The sequence below is a fragment of the Stegodyphus dumicola genome, chromosome 5 (assembly GCF_044657685.1).
Source record: "Stegodyphus dumicola isolate Sdum_Otavi_A_Nest chromosome 5, ASM4465768v1".
NCBI classification, from domain to species: domain Eukaryota; kingdom Metazoa; phylum Arthropoda; class Arachnida; order Araneae; family Eresidae; genus Stegodyphus; species Stegodyphus dumicola.
Window position 1 is genome coordinate 133,434,657 of NC_140772.1, and position 16,333 is coordinate 133,450,989.

The 16,333-nt window shown below is 33.4% G+C and overlaps 1 protein-coding gene across 1 annotated transcript in view; it reads left to right on the forward strand.

Annotated features, from left to right (window-relative positions):
- The window catches only part of LOC118196204 (uncharacterized), a 100,435-nt gene that overhangs the window by 33,410 nt on the left and 50,692 nt on the right, over positions 1–16,333 (forward strand). Inside the window, exon 3 of the mRNA XM_035367617.2 lies at positions 12,286–12,395. Within this exon, the coding sequence (XP_035223508.2) occupies positions 12,286–12,395 (110 nt within the window). The remainder of the gene's footprint in view (positions 1–12,285; positions 12,396–16,333) is intronic.

Consider the following 16,333-nt stretch of genomic DNA (forward strand, 5'->3'; position numbering starts at 1 on the left):
GAACTGCAAGTGCCTCACTCTCAGTCGCGGAGTAATTTCTTTAAGTTTCATTTAGAGTTCGACTAAAAAATGTCACGGGCTGCTTGTTTTGGGAAAGTAATGCTCCTACAGCATAATTCGAAGCGTCCGTGGAAATTTCTAAATTCTCGTCGTTCTCAGGAAATTTCAAAACAGGGGCTTGTGTTAACGCTTGTTTTAACTTTTCAAAAGCACTATTGGCTTCTACCGTCCACGAGAATCTGGCCTTTTTCCTTTTTAATTTTAACAATGGCTCAGCAATAGTTGCAACGTTTTTTATAAAAGACCTATAATATACACAAAGTCCTAGAAAAGAAGACAGCTTCTTCGCCGTATCTGGCGGCGGATAGTTTTGAATTGCAATTATTTTTGATTTGTCCGTCTCGATTCCTTTCTGAGAAATTTTATATCCGAAATATCGTAATTCAGTAGCTGCGAATTTACACTTTTCAACATTAACTTTTAGACCGGCCTTATTTAATAATGAAAACACCTCTCTCAAATCTTTTACATGTTGATCCAAATTATCGCTAGTAATAATGATATCGTCTAAATATATAAATGTGTTCTTTCCTAGAATAGGTCTTAACACTATGTCAATACATAGCTAAAATATTGCCAGTGCCCCTGAAAAGCCAAACGGCATACGCAAGAATGCATAAGTGCCAGACTTAGTAATAAAAGCAGTCTTAGGCACATCTTCTGGTTTTACGCCTATGTGGAAATATCCTGATGTTAAATCTAACGTAGTCATATAATTTGTAGAAGTTATGTTCCTTAAAATTTCTTCAATAGTAGGAACGGATATACCGGATATTTAGTAATGCTATTCAATTTGCGATAGTTAATTGCGAAACGCCACCGTTTTGGGTGCGTAACTGGATAATCGTTATTTTTCTTACATAGAACAACCGGGCTGGCATAACTAATTGAGATGGGCGTTATGATCTTTTTACTTAGCATATCTCGAATGTGCCACTCTATAATTTTTTCTTTAGTCTTATTATAACGATATGGCTTGTGGCGAACTGGCAGTGAATCTCCTGTATCGATTTCATGATTTATAACTTGCGTAAATCCGGGACTATCACTGAAAAAAGTAGAAAATTCACTTACCACTTGGCGAATTTTTTCTTGCTCTTCCGTAGGCAGGTGGTAGAGATTTAATGTGGTGGGGGGTCCGTTTTTACTTCCAGCACTGGTTTCACGGTCAACTTAAGGGACGCTTGGTTAAAATCAAGCGTTGCTTCGGCTTCTGAAAGAAAATCTATCCCTAAAATTATGTGCGCTTGCAGATTTCTTACGATAAAGAACATAAGTATTACCTGCTCGTCCTTAATACGGCCGTAGAGTGGTACTTTACCTATGTATTTACATCGTTCCGCCTGGGCAGCTAACGCTCGTATTATCCGAATTATATATTCTATATTTACGAAAGTATTTTCTAAAAAAATCTTCTGCCACACAGGAACACTGCGCGCCTGTATCCAGGAGTGCGGTGGCTGGAATATTGTTCACCAATACTTCAATCTTCGGAAGAACCAAATTTTTTACAATCACTGTATTGAGCTTGATGGAAGAGAGATTTTCTTGGCCTTCGGACTTCCGCACCCTCTCGTCAGCAGAAATCCGTTTCAGTTTAAATCTTCTTTCTTCTTTTCCAGCCCTACCTTCTTTTTCCGCTGCCTTTCAAACTTTTTTTTCTGGCTTTTCATCGAACTGTCGAAGTTCGCCGGTTGTTTTTGGATACTCGGGTTTCTTTGACCACTGATTCGACTTGCTTCCGTTTGCTGTGGTCTTGGCGCACCAAATTGGCTTCGTTGCTCGTGCTGACGTCTTCTTTCAATGTCCGCCGTTCTTCTACTTTCATACTGGCTTGCGAGCTCAAAAACCTTTTTCAATGTCGCTGGATTCCTTAATTTAATGAAGTCTTGTGCTTGGGGAAGTAACCTAGGCAAAATTACTTGGGTTATATCAGGATCCGGCTGTCTTCCATACAAAAGCTTAAAGACGTATATTTTTCTTAATATAAAGCTTGAGAGATTTTCAATTCTTTGCTGGTATGTGCTGAAGAGTTCCGCCTCCAATTTGGCACGATTTCTTACGACAAGGAAGACATTTACTAAGGCGGTCTTGAAATTTTCGTAAGCGTAGGTGGGACTTCTCACTTGACCCAAGAGATTTTTTCCGATGCATTTGAACCGACTAAGCGCTTGGCCCTCTCAAAGCGCTAGTAGCTAAGGTGACTTTCTGGAACACATGGACTGGATATAGCATGAAGTGATTATCCAATTTTTCCAAAAAATTGGTCATCAAAGCTTGCTGCTGGTTTCATCGATGCGCGCATGGTCTGGACGATGTTAACAAATCCTTCTAGGGTGGCAGCTGGCATTTCTGGATTTTGAGCCGATGCTGCAGGCACCTCAGATTCTTTTTGAAACTCGGCTATGGTTATTCTTCTTCGGGTGCCACTGTCGGGACTTGTGTGTCTTTTGACTTGCTTTGGAAATATAATGTATCCTGAATAGGAACAGAGAGCTTACTAAAGCCATGTTCCAGTATGTGTGGAATAGACGACACAAGCAGGAAGGGTATACATAACCCTTTATTATCTATTACTTTACAGGTGCTCCCGTACTTCGGGATACAGAGACCAACCACTTGCGGTGAACGTAAAAATATAAAACTACTAACTAGAACTCTATCTAAAAGTTAACTTTGAATTAGTATACAAATGCCTAACACTAAGACTGGCCTTTTTAAAAGGTTACGTAGGTACTACGCAAACTTCTGAAACTACAATACGTTTTAAATATCAAGAGGACTAAACCTCTGGCCTTAAAGGAAAGCAGAAACTGATTGAAGATTCGTAAGAATGCAGTGGCAAGGCGGCTCACTTCCTCTCTCTCTCTAACTCTTGGCAAAAAGCCACAACTTAAATACTTAGGCGTTAGCAAATACAATTTGCATAAGCCAGTTAACGTATTGAACTCTGGCTGGAAGTGGAAAATAAGAAAGTATAGTAAAGTTTTAAAATTAAATAAACGTTAGTAAAACTTACAAAGATCCTGACAAAGTTTACTTAGGTACCGCATCAGGATCAGCTACCTCCGAGTGTTTACCAGAGGGGGGCCGTTTATTTACTTGCAATATACTTCGTTTTCTCCTTCTGTGTGTGTGTGTGTGTGGAGGGGGAAAGTTTTGTCTCAAAGTCCACGATTTTTGCAATTTCTCTTGTGGCTAAACTTCCACTGGATAAAAGGACACCAAACCACTGTAGCAGCAGTGATTCACGGGGATGTGAATGTTGAGGATCTTTGGTGTGCTGTTTTCCGCTTAATAAAGAGAAATGCTGAAGAATGATGACTTGACACAAGAATACCTAAAATCCAAGTATATAAATGCGTCTAGATATATCAACGTTTTCATTATGCTTAAATCCATGACCATAAATATTGTCAACCTTTGTTGTCAAGTTTCAACAAGTAATCTTCCATCAAGAGTTTTTGCACCCCTTTAGGTGGCTCTTATTTGTAGTTTACTTTACGTCATAAAATTATAAGCAACCTTATTAATATCAGTAAATGTGACCGAGCGAATAGCACAGTTGAACACTGGTAGTTTGACTCAGGTTCACATTACAGCAAACTGTATGGTTTTATGAGTGTTTTCATGTTTTTCCTAATGTGAAACGTGAAAATGAGCTGATTCCCCGCAGAAAATTCTCTACAAAGGTATCCCTTCCCTAAGGCTCATAGTCCCTGTGAGATTTTTCAGAATCAACTAACCCATTTTATCCTTACTAACAATATGCAGAGCCATTACTGAGCATGTAATAGACCTTAACGTGATGTTATGCCGGATTTCTCATATCCATTTGTCCCTCTTTTATTTGGGCCAAATAAACTTACATTTCTATTTTTGCTATATTTTTTCCACAAGGTTTTTTACCTTCTTAAATCTGGTTTTCCACAGCTTAACGAATCAAATCATACCATGTAGTTGCTCTCTTCACTTCACATTGATTTGTTGCAGAATTGTGTTGTTGCGATGATCAAGAGCCACAGGATTGGAATCACTGAATATCTTCTTTTCGGTTTTGATTCCATTGATGAATTGATTTAATTTCTTCTGTCTCCATAACCAGTAGGTCTGCGGTAGCGAGGTCGTTACTCTAAAAAGTGTTTAAATCGCTCTGTCTCTCTTTATGGCCGCGGGCTGTTCTTTTTGTTATATTGTAGCTTTTTAATACTAGAATTTGTTTTAATCCGAAAAATAGAATTTCTCGAAATTTGTTTCATTGGACAATATCTTCCACTGATTACAGAATTCAGCTCCTCAGTTGAAGGATTGAACTAACATAAAAAGTAGTTTAAAATTCAAGTAAATTTAGCTTGTAGATTCAGATATACAGAAGTCTAACTAGCGTTGGCTGACATGTACGAAAGTCTAACAAGCGTTAACTAATTTGAATGAGCGACTAGGCTAGAAAAATGCTAACGCTGGTCGAATTATTTTCTCATATCTGGATGAGGAAGTAGCATAATGTTCAGCGTGGTTACCAAAGCCCTCTCTTTAAATTTCAAGAGCTCTGTTCTTATATACACTGCTCAAAAAAAAAAAAAAAAAAAAGGGACAGTGCTATATCTCCCGTTCTACTGGGCTGATTGACAAAATTCAAACTGCGTTTTTCATGTCTCGAAAGCGCGACTTAGGATATATATTAGATTTATATATAGCACTATTTTAACATAGGTATTTTGACACAAAATCGGACTTTTTCTGAAATAACATACCAATGTTTTTCCATATTTCGATTCGACGACTCAAATTATGCCAGAATACCAAGTTTTGTAAAAATCGTACGAGTAGCTTTTAAAATATTAGCTCTCAAAATTTAAGCTCCTCAATGTTAATTGAATTTGGCAAATATTTATTTATATCTCTTTTTTCATTAAACATTTTTGATATTTTCTCTCACATTTCGAAATTTAGGTTCATTCCAAATAAAATTTACCCATTTTTTTGTGTTTTATTTTTTAAATTTCTATTTTTAAATAATTTTTATAAATTTTTCGAAAAAATTGTGAATTATAACCTATAAAATTTTTACCATCATCTTAAAGTAGGTGTATTTTTAAGCATATCTGCAAAAAATTAGACTTTTTTTATTCAAAATTTTCTAAGATATACACGAATTTACATATTTTCGACTTTTGAAATTTGGCATCTTTCTTTTGAGCGATAATAACGCCAAATGTGGTCTATGGATTTTTGTTACAGTGAATTGCCCCAGCTATTTTTAACCTTAAATTTCAAGTACAATTTTACAGAGAATTAATTATATAACATTTTTTCCGTCAATGATGCGTAATAAATATTTATTAATACTATATGAAAAGCTATTTTTTTAAATTATAGATGATATTATTCAAATTTTTAACTATTCTTTTTTAATTTCTCTCTATCTTCCTTTTTTAAAAAAATAAGAGTAAATTTTTATACGAGTAAATTTTTACCTTCGGCATTTTATCGTCTGCTGCTTCGTTTAAATCGAATTGTCTAAAACTGAGAATTTTCGTTTGATGTTTATTTGAATTTTATGACATTAACTGCATAATTTATTTCTAAACAAACTTTTGCTTTTGAAGTGGCTGAAAGAGCGGCTGATACTATCATCCACGTTTTTAAAGCACAGTATATATTTATAGAAACATAAGATTTAGAATATTCATTTTTATAAAAAGTCAAATTATGATATAAACATACAACCCTCTAGAGACTGAATTAATGGTAGTTCAATGGTTATGTAGAAATGATCTGCAGCTACTTAATGGCTGGGTGAGTCAGCAGGTTCTGTGAAAAAGTTAAGAATAATTATATAAACGGCACCCAACATTCTGGATTCAATTAACAACGAGGATACGATGTTTATTAAATGAATTTAAGAAATTTTAAAACATAAAAAATCAACTCATTTTTTTATCCTAAAATGTGTTTTTGTGCGTAGCGTATTTTCATTACATCTTTAAAATTCTAATTTAGAATGTAATTGTCAAGAACTGAATCCTAATCATCAGTAATATAATAAGTAATTATTACGGTTATTAATAAATCCTTCTCATAAAGTAATTGCAAATATTTCAAAAAACTTTATATCTGAATGCAAATATTTTTCTATGTAAATATTTTTAATTTTATATTAATCAAGATTGTACACGATATTATTTACTTACACTTCAACTCTTAGCGTCAGTTCTAGTAGAAGTTACAAATGAATTATATTTAATTAAGGATTGGATTGGATTGGATTGGATTATTTAATTATGGCAAAGCACACGAGGGTTATCTGCCTAAGGGAAGGGATGCCTTCGTGGAGGACTTTCTAAGGGAAACTGGCTCGCATACACGTTACACATGGGGAAAACCAGGGAAACGTCCATGCAGCCAGCCCGTTGGCGGGATTCGAACCTCAAACCGAACTACCAGTGTTCAGCGTCTTTACCGCTCGGCAGCTGGTGGGCTATTTAATTAAGGAATGACCATCTAAGTTTAGAAACAGCGTACCGTAACAGCAATTCAATTATTGGCGCTGTATCTTTCATGTTACTCCCGATTGGCAAGCTACATGATTTTTAATGAGTATTCGGGTTTTGCTAGTAAATTCACTTGGAAATCGCGCTTAAACTAGTTGTAGTTGTTACTATAGTAGTTTACTATAGTAGTTGGTTATTTGAACATAGAAAGAACATGGGAGCTATTTGATTAAGGTGATTTCATAGAGAACCTTTGTAAAGAGAACCTAGAAAACTACGAAAACCAACCATGCAGCCTGGGTTAAACTTCCCAACAAACAATTAGTATTTAACAATCTTCAAATGCTAGGCAACTGGTGAGGCTAGGCAACTGGTGAATTAAATCTCCAATTTAATATTTTATTTGTAAATATTTAAAATATTGTTGTATTTTTAGACACAAAAAGCAGAATTTAAGTTTTGTTAACTCATTAGTAAACTACCAAGCCGTAGTGCAAATGCATATTCGATTTCTTTTGCAATAATTGCATTCACTTAATATTCTTGGAATATGAGCTAAAGAAGGAACGTTCTCGGAAGATTAACGAAGTGTTTAAATTCAGTGATATTAGGTTTGTCTTACAAGCTCAGGATCAAAACGATTCTGCAATTGCCCGAGCAGTTGACTTGTAAATGGCTGTGAATTACTCAGATGACTTTTAATCTTACGTTTTCAGTCAGGAAACGTATTCCAAATGTTTTGTATAGCATGACAATGCATCTTTTCATTATTCAATAACCAGTCGGAGAACCGCTTGTGTTCCAAAAGTAAGTTTGTGTACTCAATCGTCCTGCATGTTCTTCAAATTTGTCTTCTTGTGATTTTTTTTCTTTCCCAAAAACTAAAGTTGCCTCTCAATGGAAAGTTTTTTGACATTGAAGAGATAAAAGGAGTATGACATCTACTTTTAGAGGCATGTAAAAAACAGATCTCTACAAGCCTTCTCTTCCATTACATGTTGTGCATTTCGGAAAAAAATTGCATTAGCGTAAATTCTATAATCTATTTTTATTACACTCTGATTACTTTATTAACATACAGTGAATATATACTAAATCTTTTACTTCAGCCTAAGTAATTCGGAATTTTTGACGGAATTGTTGTCGGAACTAGGACTTAGAAGATAAGTCGAATTAAATATTTCGATTACCCAATAAATTCAAGGTCGAAGTTTCAATATTTTATTTCTGGAGGGAGGGGAAATTTTTCAGTTTTGGTCCATTATCCTAACTATATTTGCTTCGATTCTTTATTTTTCCATAAAAGCGAAAAATTTACGCATGGTATACATATAACGCATAGCTTCAAATTAAAATCTAATAATATACAGAGTGGTTATAATTAAAGTTCTACATTGAAACGGTCATAAAAGGAGAACTACTGCATCAAATGTTATCAAGCTTATGTTATCAATCGTATAAAGGAGGTCATAGGAATTTATTTTCCAGGAAAAAATGGAAGTTCGAAACCTCACCACCTGTGGGGAAATAGCGCTGTATGCAATATTGTTAAACACAATATGGGTCGGAATCTAACTTAATCTTTTGTTACACGGGTTTAATATGTTGTATACCCTAAAGAAACTTTGAAGTAGGCAAATTACCATTTAAAGGCATTATATTCGATAAAAGTCGAGTGCGCCATCCGTGTAAGTGAGAAATTCGTCCGTGAAAACCACGAATTAGTGGAAATCGTTTTCTTACAGATCGCTAATTTGTAATTTTTGAAGCCTGAATTCGGCACTAAAACATGAAGATACTGACTGATTCAAAACGCTTTTAATCGGTTTGGGCCAACGAAATCCTTCATGTTATCTATCTAGTTCCATTGCATTCTCCTACGGCATTCGATTGCATAGCAGTCATTCCACACCGTTTAGTGTTGAATGACAGCTAGTTTTATAACTGAACCATTTTTCTCTGAAGATAACTGGACCATTTTTCTCTGAAGAGCAGTCGATAGCTGGACCACTGTGATTGCAGCTCACTTAGAGTCAATGTTAAAATGTTTCGTGATACATGAACTGCAGTAACGTGGCATTTTAGATACTACGATTTTTATGCAGGGCTGGACCCCACCTCACGTGTGTCGCACAGTTACTTAGGCAATATTTCACGAATGAACGTCTTATAAGCCAACACTTCCCCTCTTCTCACCAGACCTCAACCTCTGTGACTTTTGGCTATGGGGTTATCTCAAAAGCACTGTTTATGGTGATAATCTAAACAATTTGGCAGAAATGAAAAATGTGATACACTGACATGTCCGTAATATTCCTCCTGATATGCTAAGAGCTGCTGTTGAGAATGCAGTAACAGGATTTACTAACTTGCTTTCGGAAAATGCTGGACGCTACATTGAACATGCTTTGTAACACGTTTCGTAAAATATTAAACACATTTTAAACAGATGTTTTCGTGTCTTATTTCATTTAACAATATTGTATACAGCGCCATTTTTCTCCTGGTGGTGAGTTTTTGAACTCTTTTATTCCGCGGAAAATAAATTCTCATAACTTCCTTTACACGATCCCCAAGTTTGATAACATTTGGTCTGGTAGTTTTCCTTTTATGCCCATTTCAAACTCGAACTTTAATTATAACCACCATGTAAATTAAACTTTAAAAGTTTGACAGTTTGGTTCAAGTCCCAGCTTTAAAAGTATATATATATATAAATATAACCTTTTATATTAATACTCTTAGAAAGAATGTTTTAAGAAGCTAATTTTTCTCTCGCGTTATAGATTGTATAAAAAAACATGATCTTTAATATGATTTAGATTGTTTCAGCCGATATAAGAATCAAGTTACTCGGTGGTACAGAATAAGCCCTGCTAGACTGTTTTATTTCTTTGTCATTTAGCAAAAATCTTTTAATTAAAATATTTATCCTTTGGACTTCGCTTTAAACTTTATTTATAGTAAAAATGACTAGAAAATGAAAAGCTGTCTTCAGCTAAAACGCAATTCATGTAATTGATATTTTAAAAAATTGACAAGAATGCAAAATTTATGGAAGTCTAGCAATCTAAAATCGTAATTTTCTTGTGTGAGCACTGAAAATAACTGTAGAACGGAAGAATAAAATTAGGAAGAAAAGTAAGCAAAAATTTGCAGAGAAAATTTGGCTGTCAGACATACTAAGATGTTTCAAAAAGTTGGACGCTTTTGAATATACTTTCAGGATACTTCAAAGAATTCAGGCGTTCAAAGAGAAAACACTTTCACGTGTACACCATCAAATACCATCAAATGAGCTTGTGTTAGCAGAAAAGACAAAAACGATATCATTGCAGATTAAAGTGAAGAGAGACTGGTTTTAAACTATATGGTTGTATAAATTTAAATTACGTTATAGAACATCATATCGTATCATAAATAGAGAATCCCATGATTTTCTCAGTCGAATTATTCGAAGATTCAGGAGTTTATCCAGTATTGTATGTGGATGTCACCTAAAGGCGTTTTTTTCCCCTCCTGATGAAACAGCGGCCGAGCGGTAAAGTCGCTGAACACTGGTAGTTCGGTCCGAGATTTTAATCCCGCGAACGGGCTGGCTGCATGAGCGTTTTCGTGGTTTTCTCCAAGTGTAACGTGTATGCGAGCCAGTTTCCCTTAGAAAGTCCTGCACGAAGGCATCCTTGCCCTTAGGCAGATATCCCTTGTGTGCTTTGTCATAATTAAATAAACCAAAACCTCTTGAGGAAACCAGTCTTTCCTTTCATCTCATACCTTCAAAATGTTTAGCTTCTAAAGACTGATAAAGGCTCTGACGAAATACTTCGTGAAGAACTTTATAAGGGAAACCAGCTGTCAATACACGGCGTACATGAGAAAATCTACGAAAACGCCCATGCAACCAGCCTGTTTACCGGGATTCGAACCCCGGAGTGAACTACCAGTGTTCAGCGACTTTACCGCTAGGCCGTTTGTGGGCTTTTATGAAATGGAAGGCAATAACTTTATTCAAAATGATTGTCAGAAATATCAAGATATTTCGAAAAGTTGTATGCTTTTTAATATACTTGCAGAATGCCTAAAGAAAAAGACCAAAAATAAAGTAGAATACCTGAAGAAAAAGAGAAGAAAAAATAAATTTTTGCGTAAAATTTAGTATTAGTATTTTTTTTTTTAATTTAAAACCTTTTAATCTTATGATATTTGATTCTTGCGATTTCAGAAATAAAATATTTGACTAAAATATGAATAACATTTTAAGAAACCAAATGTAGGATAAAATTGTGTAAAGCAATGGGCACAATGATAAAACTGTTTAAAGCAGTGTATGCAAGTCATCCTAATTTAAAATGTTGGTTGTACATCTCTCTTATTTATATATATCTTTTCTGAACGGAACATTGAAAGACGTGTTAACTGTGCTTTACTGTATTTTCTCTTTTAATATATGCAGTTTTCAAACGCATCGTAGTCTGGGTTACAAAGTATTCTTCCGAAAGAAACGCAATTCAAATAAATAAAACCAAATTCTGGAAAATTTCTTTAATAAATATATTTAAAATGGTCAGCTCGAAGGAATACATAGAAAATTTTAAAACAATTATCTGAAGAGACAATGCATCACAAACAATTAAAATAAAAGTATAAAAATTTTAAAATTACCTAAAATAATAACTATGACAAAAAAATCTATATAAAGAAAACTATTTGAAAAAAAATAAACGCTGCACCTTTATTTACGCAGTTCGAATAGGTAAATAGAAATTTTTTAAACAGTTATTCAAAAAAAAAAAAAAAACATGCAACTTAAACAATTAAAATGAAATTCGAAAAAGAAAAAATTACTTAAAATAATAAGTTATAATTAAAGATATAATATAAAGAATATTATTTGGAAAAAAGGAACGATGGTGACTTTTTTTCCTCTCACGGGAAAGGAAACTAGGTTGCCATATATTAAGAAGTTCGCCAAGTGAACTATTCTTGGCGCAAACTGGAAAAAAATGCCAATATAAATTTGTGAATTTCTCCATAAATTTCGCTCCAAATTTTACAAAATTTCATATTTAGGCGTAATTTCAGTTGTAGAATCGAAATATGTAAAAAAATTGGTATGTTATTTCAGAAAAAGTCCGATTTTGTGTCAAAATACCTATGTTAGAATAGTGCTATATATAAATCTAATATATATCCTAAGTCGCGCTTTCGAGACATGAAGAACGCAATTTGAATTTTGTCAATCGGCCCAGTAGAACGGGAGATATAGCACTGTCCCTTTTTTTTTTTTTTTTTTTTTTTTGAGCAGTGTAGAAGTATCTAATTTGCATCCTGGTAATAGCTGATGAAACCTAGAAGTGATAGTATAGATCAAACAATAAGTTAATGGACTAAGTAAGATGAAAAATGTATGAGAGTAAAATCGTTTCTTTGCAGTTAAATGGATTAAAAGTTTCCAGAGCAGTAAATTTCCTGCTGTCAAATATTTTATTAGCTACAAAAACAGAGCTTCATTGCAACTGAATGTTAATTTTATTTTCAGCTTTAAGATAAAAAGTGTATTTTAAAGTTAATATATCTTATGTTTTTAATTAAGCTTATTTTAAATGTGTACTTTTTACTGATGAAATTAGTAACAAACCACAATGGCTGTCATGAAAAATAATTCTTGCGTAAAATAAGGTTTATTTTTTTATTTCCTAATTCATGGTTCAGTAATATTCTGTATTTTTAGGGGGAGACGATACTAGGTGAACCAGATCAGATTTTGACTCTTGGTAAAACAGAGCTTCCATACAGTGTCTTTCTAGAGTACATCTTCGCACTCGGAGAGAGTACTTACAGGTTAGTACTTCTCATTTTCTCCATGAATACTTATGCAGCTAAAGCGATGTTTCTCAGTAATGTTTTCCGAAAGCCAATGATAATAAGAGACTTTAATATAACTGATATTTTGTGACAATATTCACATTTCTAAGCGAAAAAGGAATCAGAACTGTAGAATGGCCATAATTTTTTTTTCACTTTTAGAAACCAAATAAAAAGTGTGTGGTAAGTTATCTTATCAGGCTTTCATTTAATAGAATAAACATTCCGGGAATTTATTTAAAAAAATTTATATCATCAAGATGTCCGTCTGCATACGCTGAGCGTTAATGCAACCGAGCATGTAGGTTTTGAAAGCCACGCTGATGCAAGCCGAGCGTAATTTCGGCTATCTCAAAATATTACAAGTATTTAGTTTCAAGTGGGCATTATTTTATATACATATCCTTTAAAATACCCCATAAAAAGTTATCGGGAGAAAGTTTAAGATTCCTAAAATTTTTCTTCTACCCAGGGTTTTTCCCACAAGACTAACTCATTCAGTACCAGGATAGGTCTTTCATGATTCATGAAAATGCATGCTTTCTCATTCTCAGTTAGCAGAAATAAGTTTTCATTGTAAACAATCCATATCACTAAACAAAGCATATTTCCTTTTTTCAATTCCTGACTCTTAATCTTTTATGAGCTAAATGGCTTGCCACTCAGTGGACATATATCTTAATATTGACTTCAGAGAAGAGAACCAAGAGACATATCATGCAGTTCTATGATGAGTATAATTCCCAGAACTGACATATCTCTAGCCATCGCCTGCGCCTCCCTCTCCTAAAGGGTTTTGAGGAAAACAAGATTGTCATTTACGAAAACTTACGGTTGAGCCTGTATTTATTTTATATATTGATTATTTTATTTTATCACATATTTATTGCAAAAATTCGTCATCCTTGAAATACGCACTGAAGAAAAAAGTGAAATTTTATATCTATAAAATATTTCTTTTAGTAAATCTCTCATAAGCGCTACGCAGAGTTATAAGCTGTAAATAAACTGCCTTGTTGATTGTAAGATGAATGTAATCTTTTGCAAACATTTTGGTCAGCCTGTATGAATTGAAAATGAGTCGTTCTTTGCATTTTTGGATAACAAGATCTGATTAACTTAAATAGTTTTCGCTGTTAGGAATTGTTTTTCTTTGATGAAATTACAATCTTTTCTATGTGCATAATACATTCGTTTATTGTAGTAAGAATTATAGTTTAGAATGCCGCTTATAATGACATGAAGCTTAAACTTTTTTTTCTTTAAATCAGTGTTTACAAAATTAGGAAAGAAACATAAATTTCTTGCAATAAATTATTATCTTTTGGAAGGATTCTTTAATTCTTCTGAGGGAGTAGCTTATTTTTCGTCGCTCTTTATCTATAATTATTTATGACACAGTATATTTTTCTTGCATATATAAGAAATGGCATTTGATATTCCGTAGCAGCAACACAATATATGCAATTATAATTTTCTAGCTTCAAACAAAAATTTGAAGAAATGTGTTATGGGGGAAAATGATTTTTCTCATTAAAAAGTTAACTTTCATATTACTTTTATTGAATGATTTTATGTGTTATTACAGTTTTGCGTCTTTTATTCTGTTTATACACAGTTAAGAAGCTATGCAAAACATACAACCTTTTTAACCTAAGGAAATTTTAAAATTTCAGTTATATATGATTTATAAGTAGCAGATTGTATGAATCCTAACTTTGGATCGATGAAGACTCACACTGGTGACTTTTAGGCTCGTTTTATTCTTCAGGTAAAGTAATTCCAACCCAGGAGAGGATTTAAAATAAACTTTTTTATTAATTCGTCAGCTTCACAGTCACATATATTATAATAACAGAAATAGTCTCCCCAGTTTGCGGGAATAACAGAAAAAAAGTTAGAGTAAAATTAAATATTCAAATATGAGATTGTCGAGACATAAGCTCGTCTTTAAGTTTTGGCGCAGGCTTTCAAATTTTCCCGAGTAATTATGACTAGAGTAAGTGCTCGCATATTTTTATGAAAGTATAGTTTTTTAAAAGCCGATTCAAGTTACTTAAAAATTAGAAGAAATATTTATCAGATGGTTAATGACAGCTGTCGTAATCATCCTAGCGAGAGCCGGCAAAAGAACAGTAAAGGGAAAATGATAAAGTATCTAAGTGGCAAATAAACATAAAATCCCAAGGACTTTACAAGAATTTTTTTAAATATTAAGTACTAGAGAATTCCACAGTAAACGTTCAGCAGAAAACCCTTGTAGTATTTAAAGTTCATCAAAATGGGTTTTAGATGCTGATTTTGTTCTCATGATTTCTTCCTTTGCAGGTATGTGAAAGCCTCACTTAAGCCAGTCAGCCTAACCAAACTAAAAAATTTCAATTCTTTTTTTTTTTTTTTTTTTTTTTTTTTTTTTTGTTTGTTTGTTTCAGAAACTGTTATCGTAGACATATTTTGATGTATTTACAAGAATTTTCATATCGACTTGATATTATACATACAACTACAGGAAATCAAATTAAACAACTGAGAAAGTCAGACTGAAATGTGTAATACAAATTTAGATATTTTTCTTTTTAATTCATTTATTATTTATCATTCTCTTTAGTTAATTTTTGAATTTGTTAAAATGTGAAATTGGATGATTTTTCTGCACAATCTTGTAAATTTAAATACACTCATGCATCTAAATTACTCTACGTTTTGAACTATTTTTTATTGTTTTGTTAAGAAAACAGTGAACTACTCATCTAATTCTAAAATGTACGGCATTCTAGAAAATTAATGGTGTAGAGATTTTGTCTAGGAAATTATACAAGAGTTGGGCAATGGCATCGAAACACCAGCATTGTGAGCATAATGCTTAATTAACAGGGTGCAGGTCTTTGTTTGGCGTATTATATTGCAGAGATTCTTCTTGGAAATGGCAGTTGCATGCCTTGTATTGTCATTAAAAGTGGAAGCCATGAAAAAATACTGAAGTCGTTTTAATATGTTTCAAACCATTTCATCACAAGTTTTGCTATGTGAACTGGGGTATTAATATCCTAATACAGAGCATTCTCTTCTGAATAAGTTAACCAATGATTCATAGCGTTCTTTTGAATACATCGAGAGTCCTTTACAATGGTGTTACCATCAAGAAAGATAAGTCGCCTCAAAGACTTCTGTGGTTTTGAGGGTGAAGTCAACACCAATCCACCTGCATATTTCACGCTCGAGAGGAGAGAATACGGATAGGAAAATTCTTCACACATAAAATGTCTTCCCAAATGGAAGGAATATGCACAAATCGCTGAAAAGTTTACATTTTACGTTGTTTATAGTCCCAATTTTGCGTTTCTGTCATCACTGAAAGCAGCATTTAACATGGACACTGATTATCATAAACTTTATTACAGCTACCCGATCATAAATTTTAAGCCTATGAAGCTCTCACCAAACGATATTCTTTACAAATAATGGGGGTCCTGAGCTTTTCCACAATTTACTAATTCCATACTTTACTTTTTTCTTTGGATACAATTATTCTGATATCTTTCTCACCTAACTTTATTTTGCATCGGCAGTTACTCCGATTAAATGAAATTCTGTCTTCTGATCTTGGATACTATAATTCTCGAAGCATCACATAATATCTTTACAACAAGTATGACCAGATGAATATCAACAATTTATATTCTTTTGAACTCCAATATATCTCTTAATTATGTTCTGTTATTCTCAATAGTTGCATTCTTTCAATAGCTCTGAATTCTTATATTTCATATTCTGCTGCTGTAAATAAAACTCGAAATCATTCACGGCTGCCAATTAGAAGTGTACATGCTAACTTGCGAGTCAAGGACTATATTCGCCAAGTGTTTCAGATTTAATGTCTAACTCCTGTATACAAAGAAAGAAGCTTAAGAGAA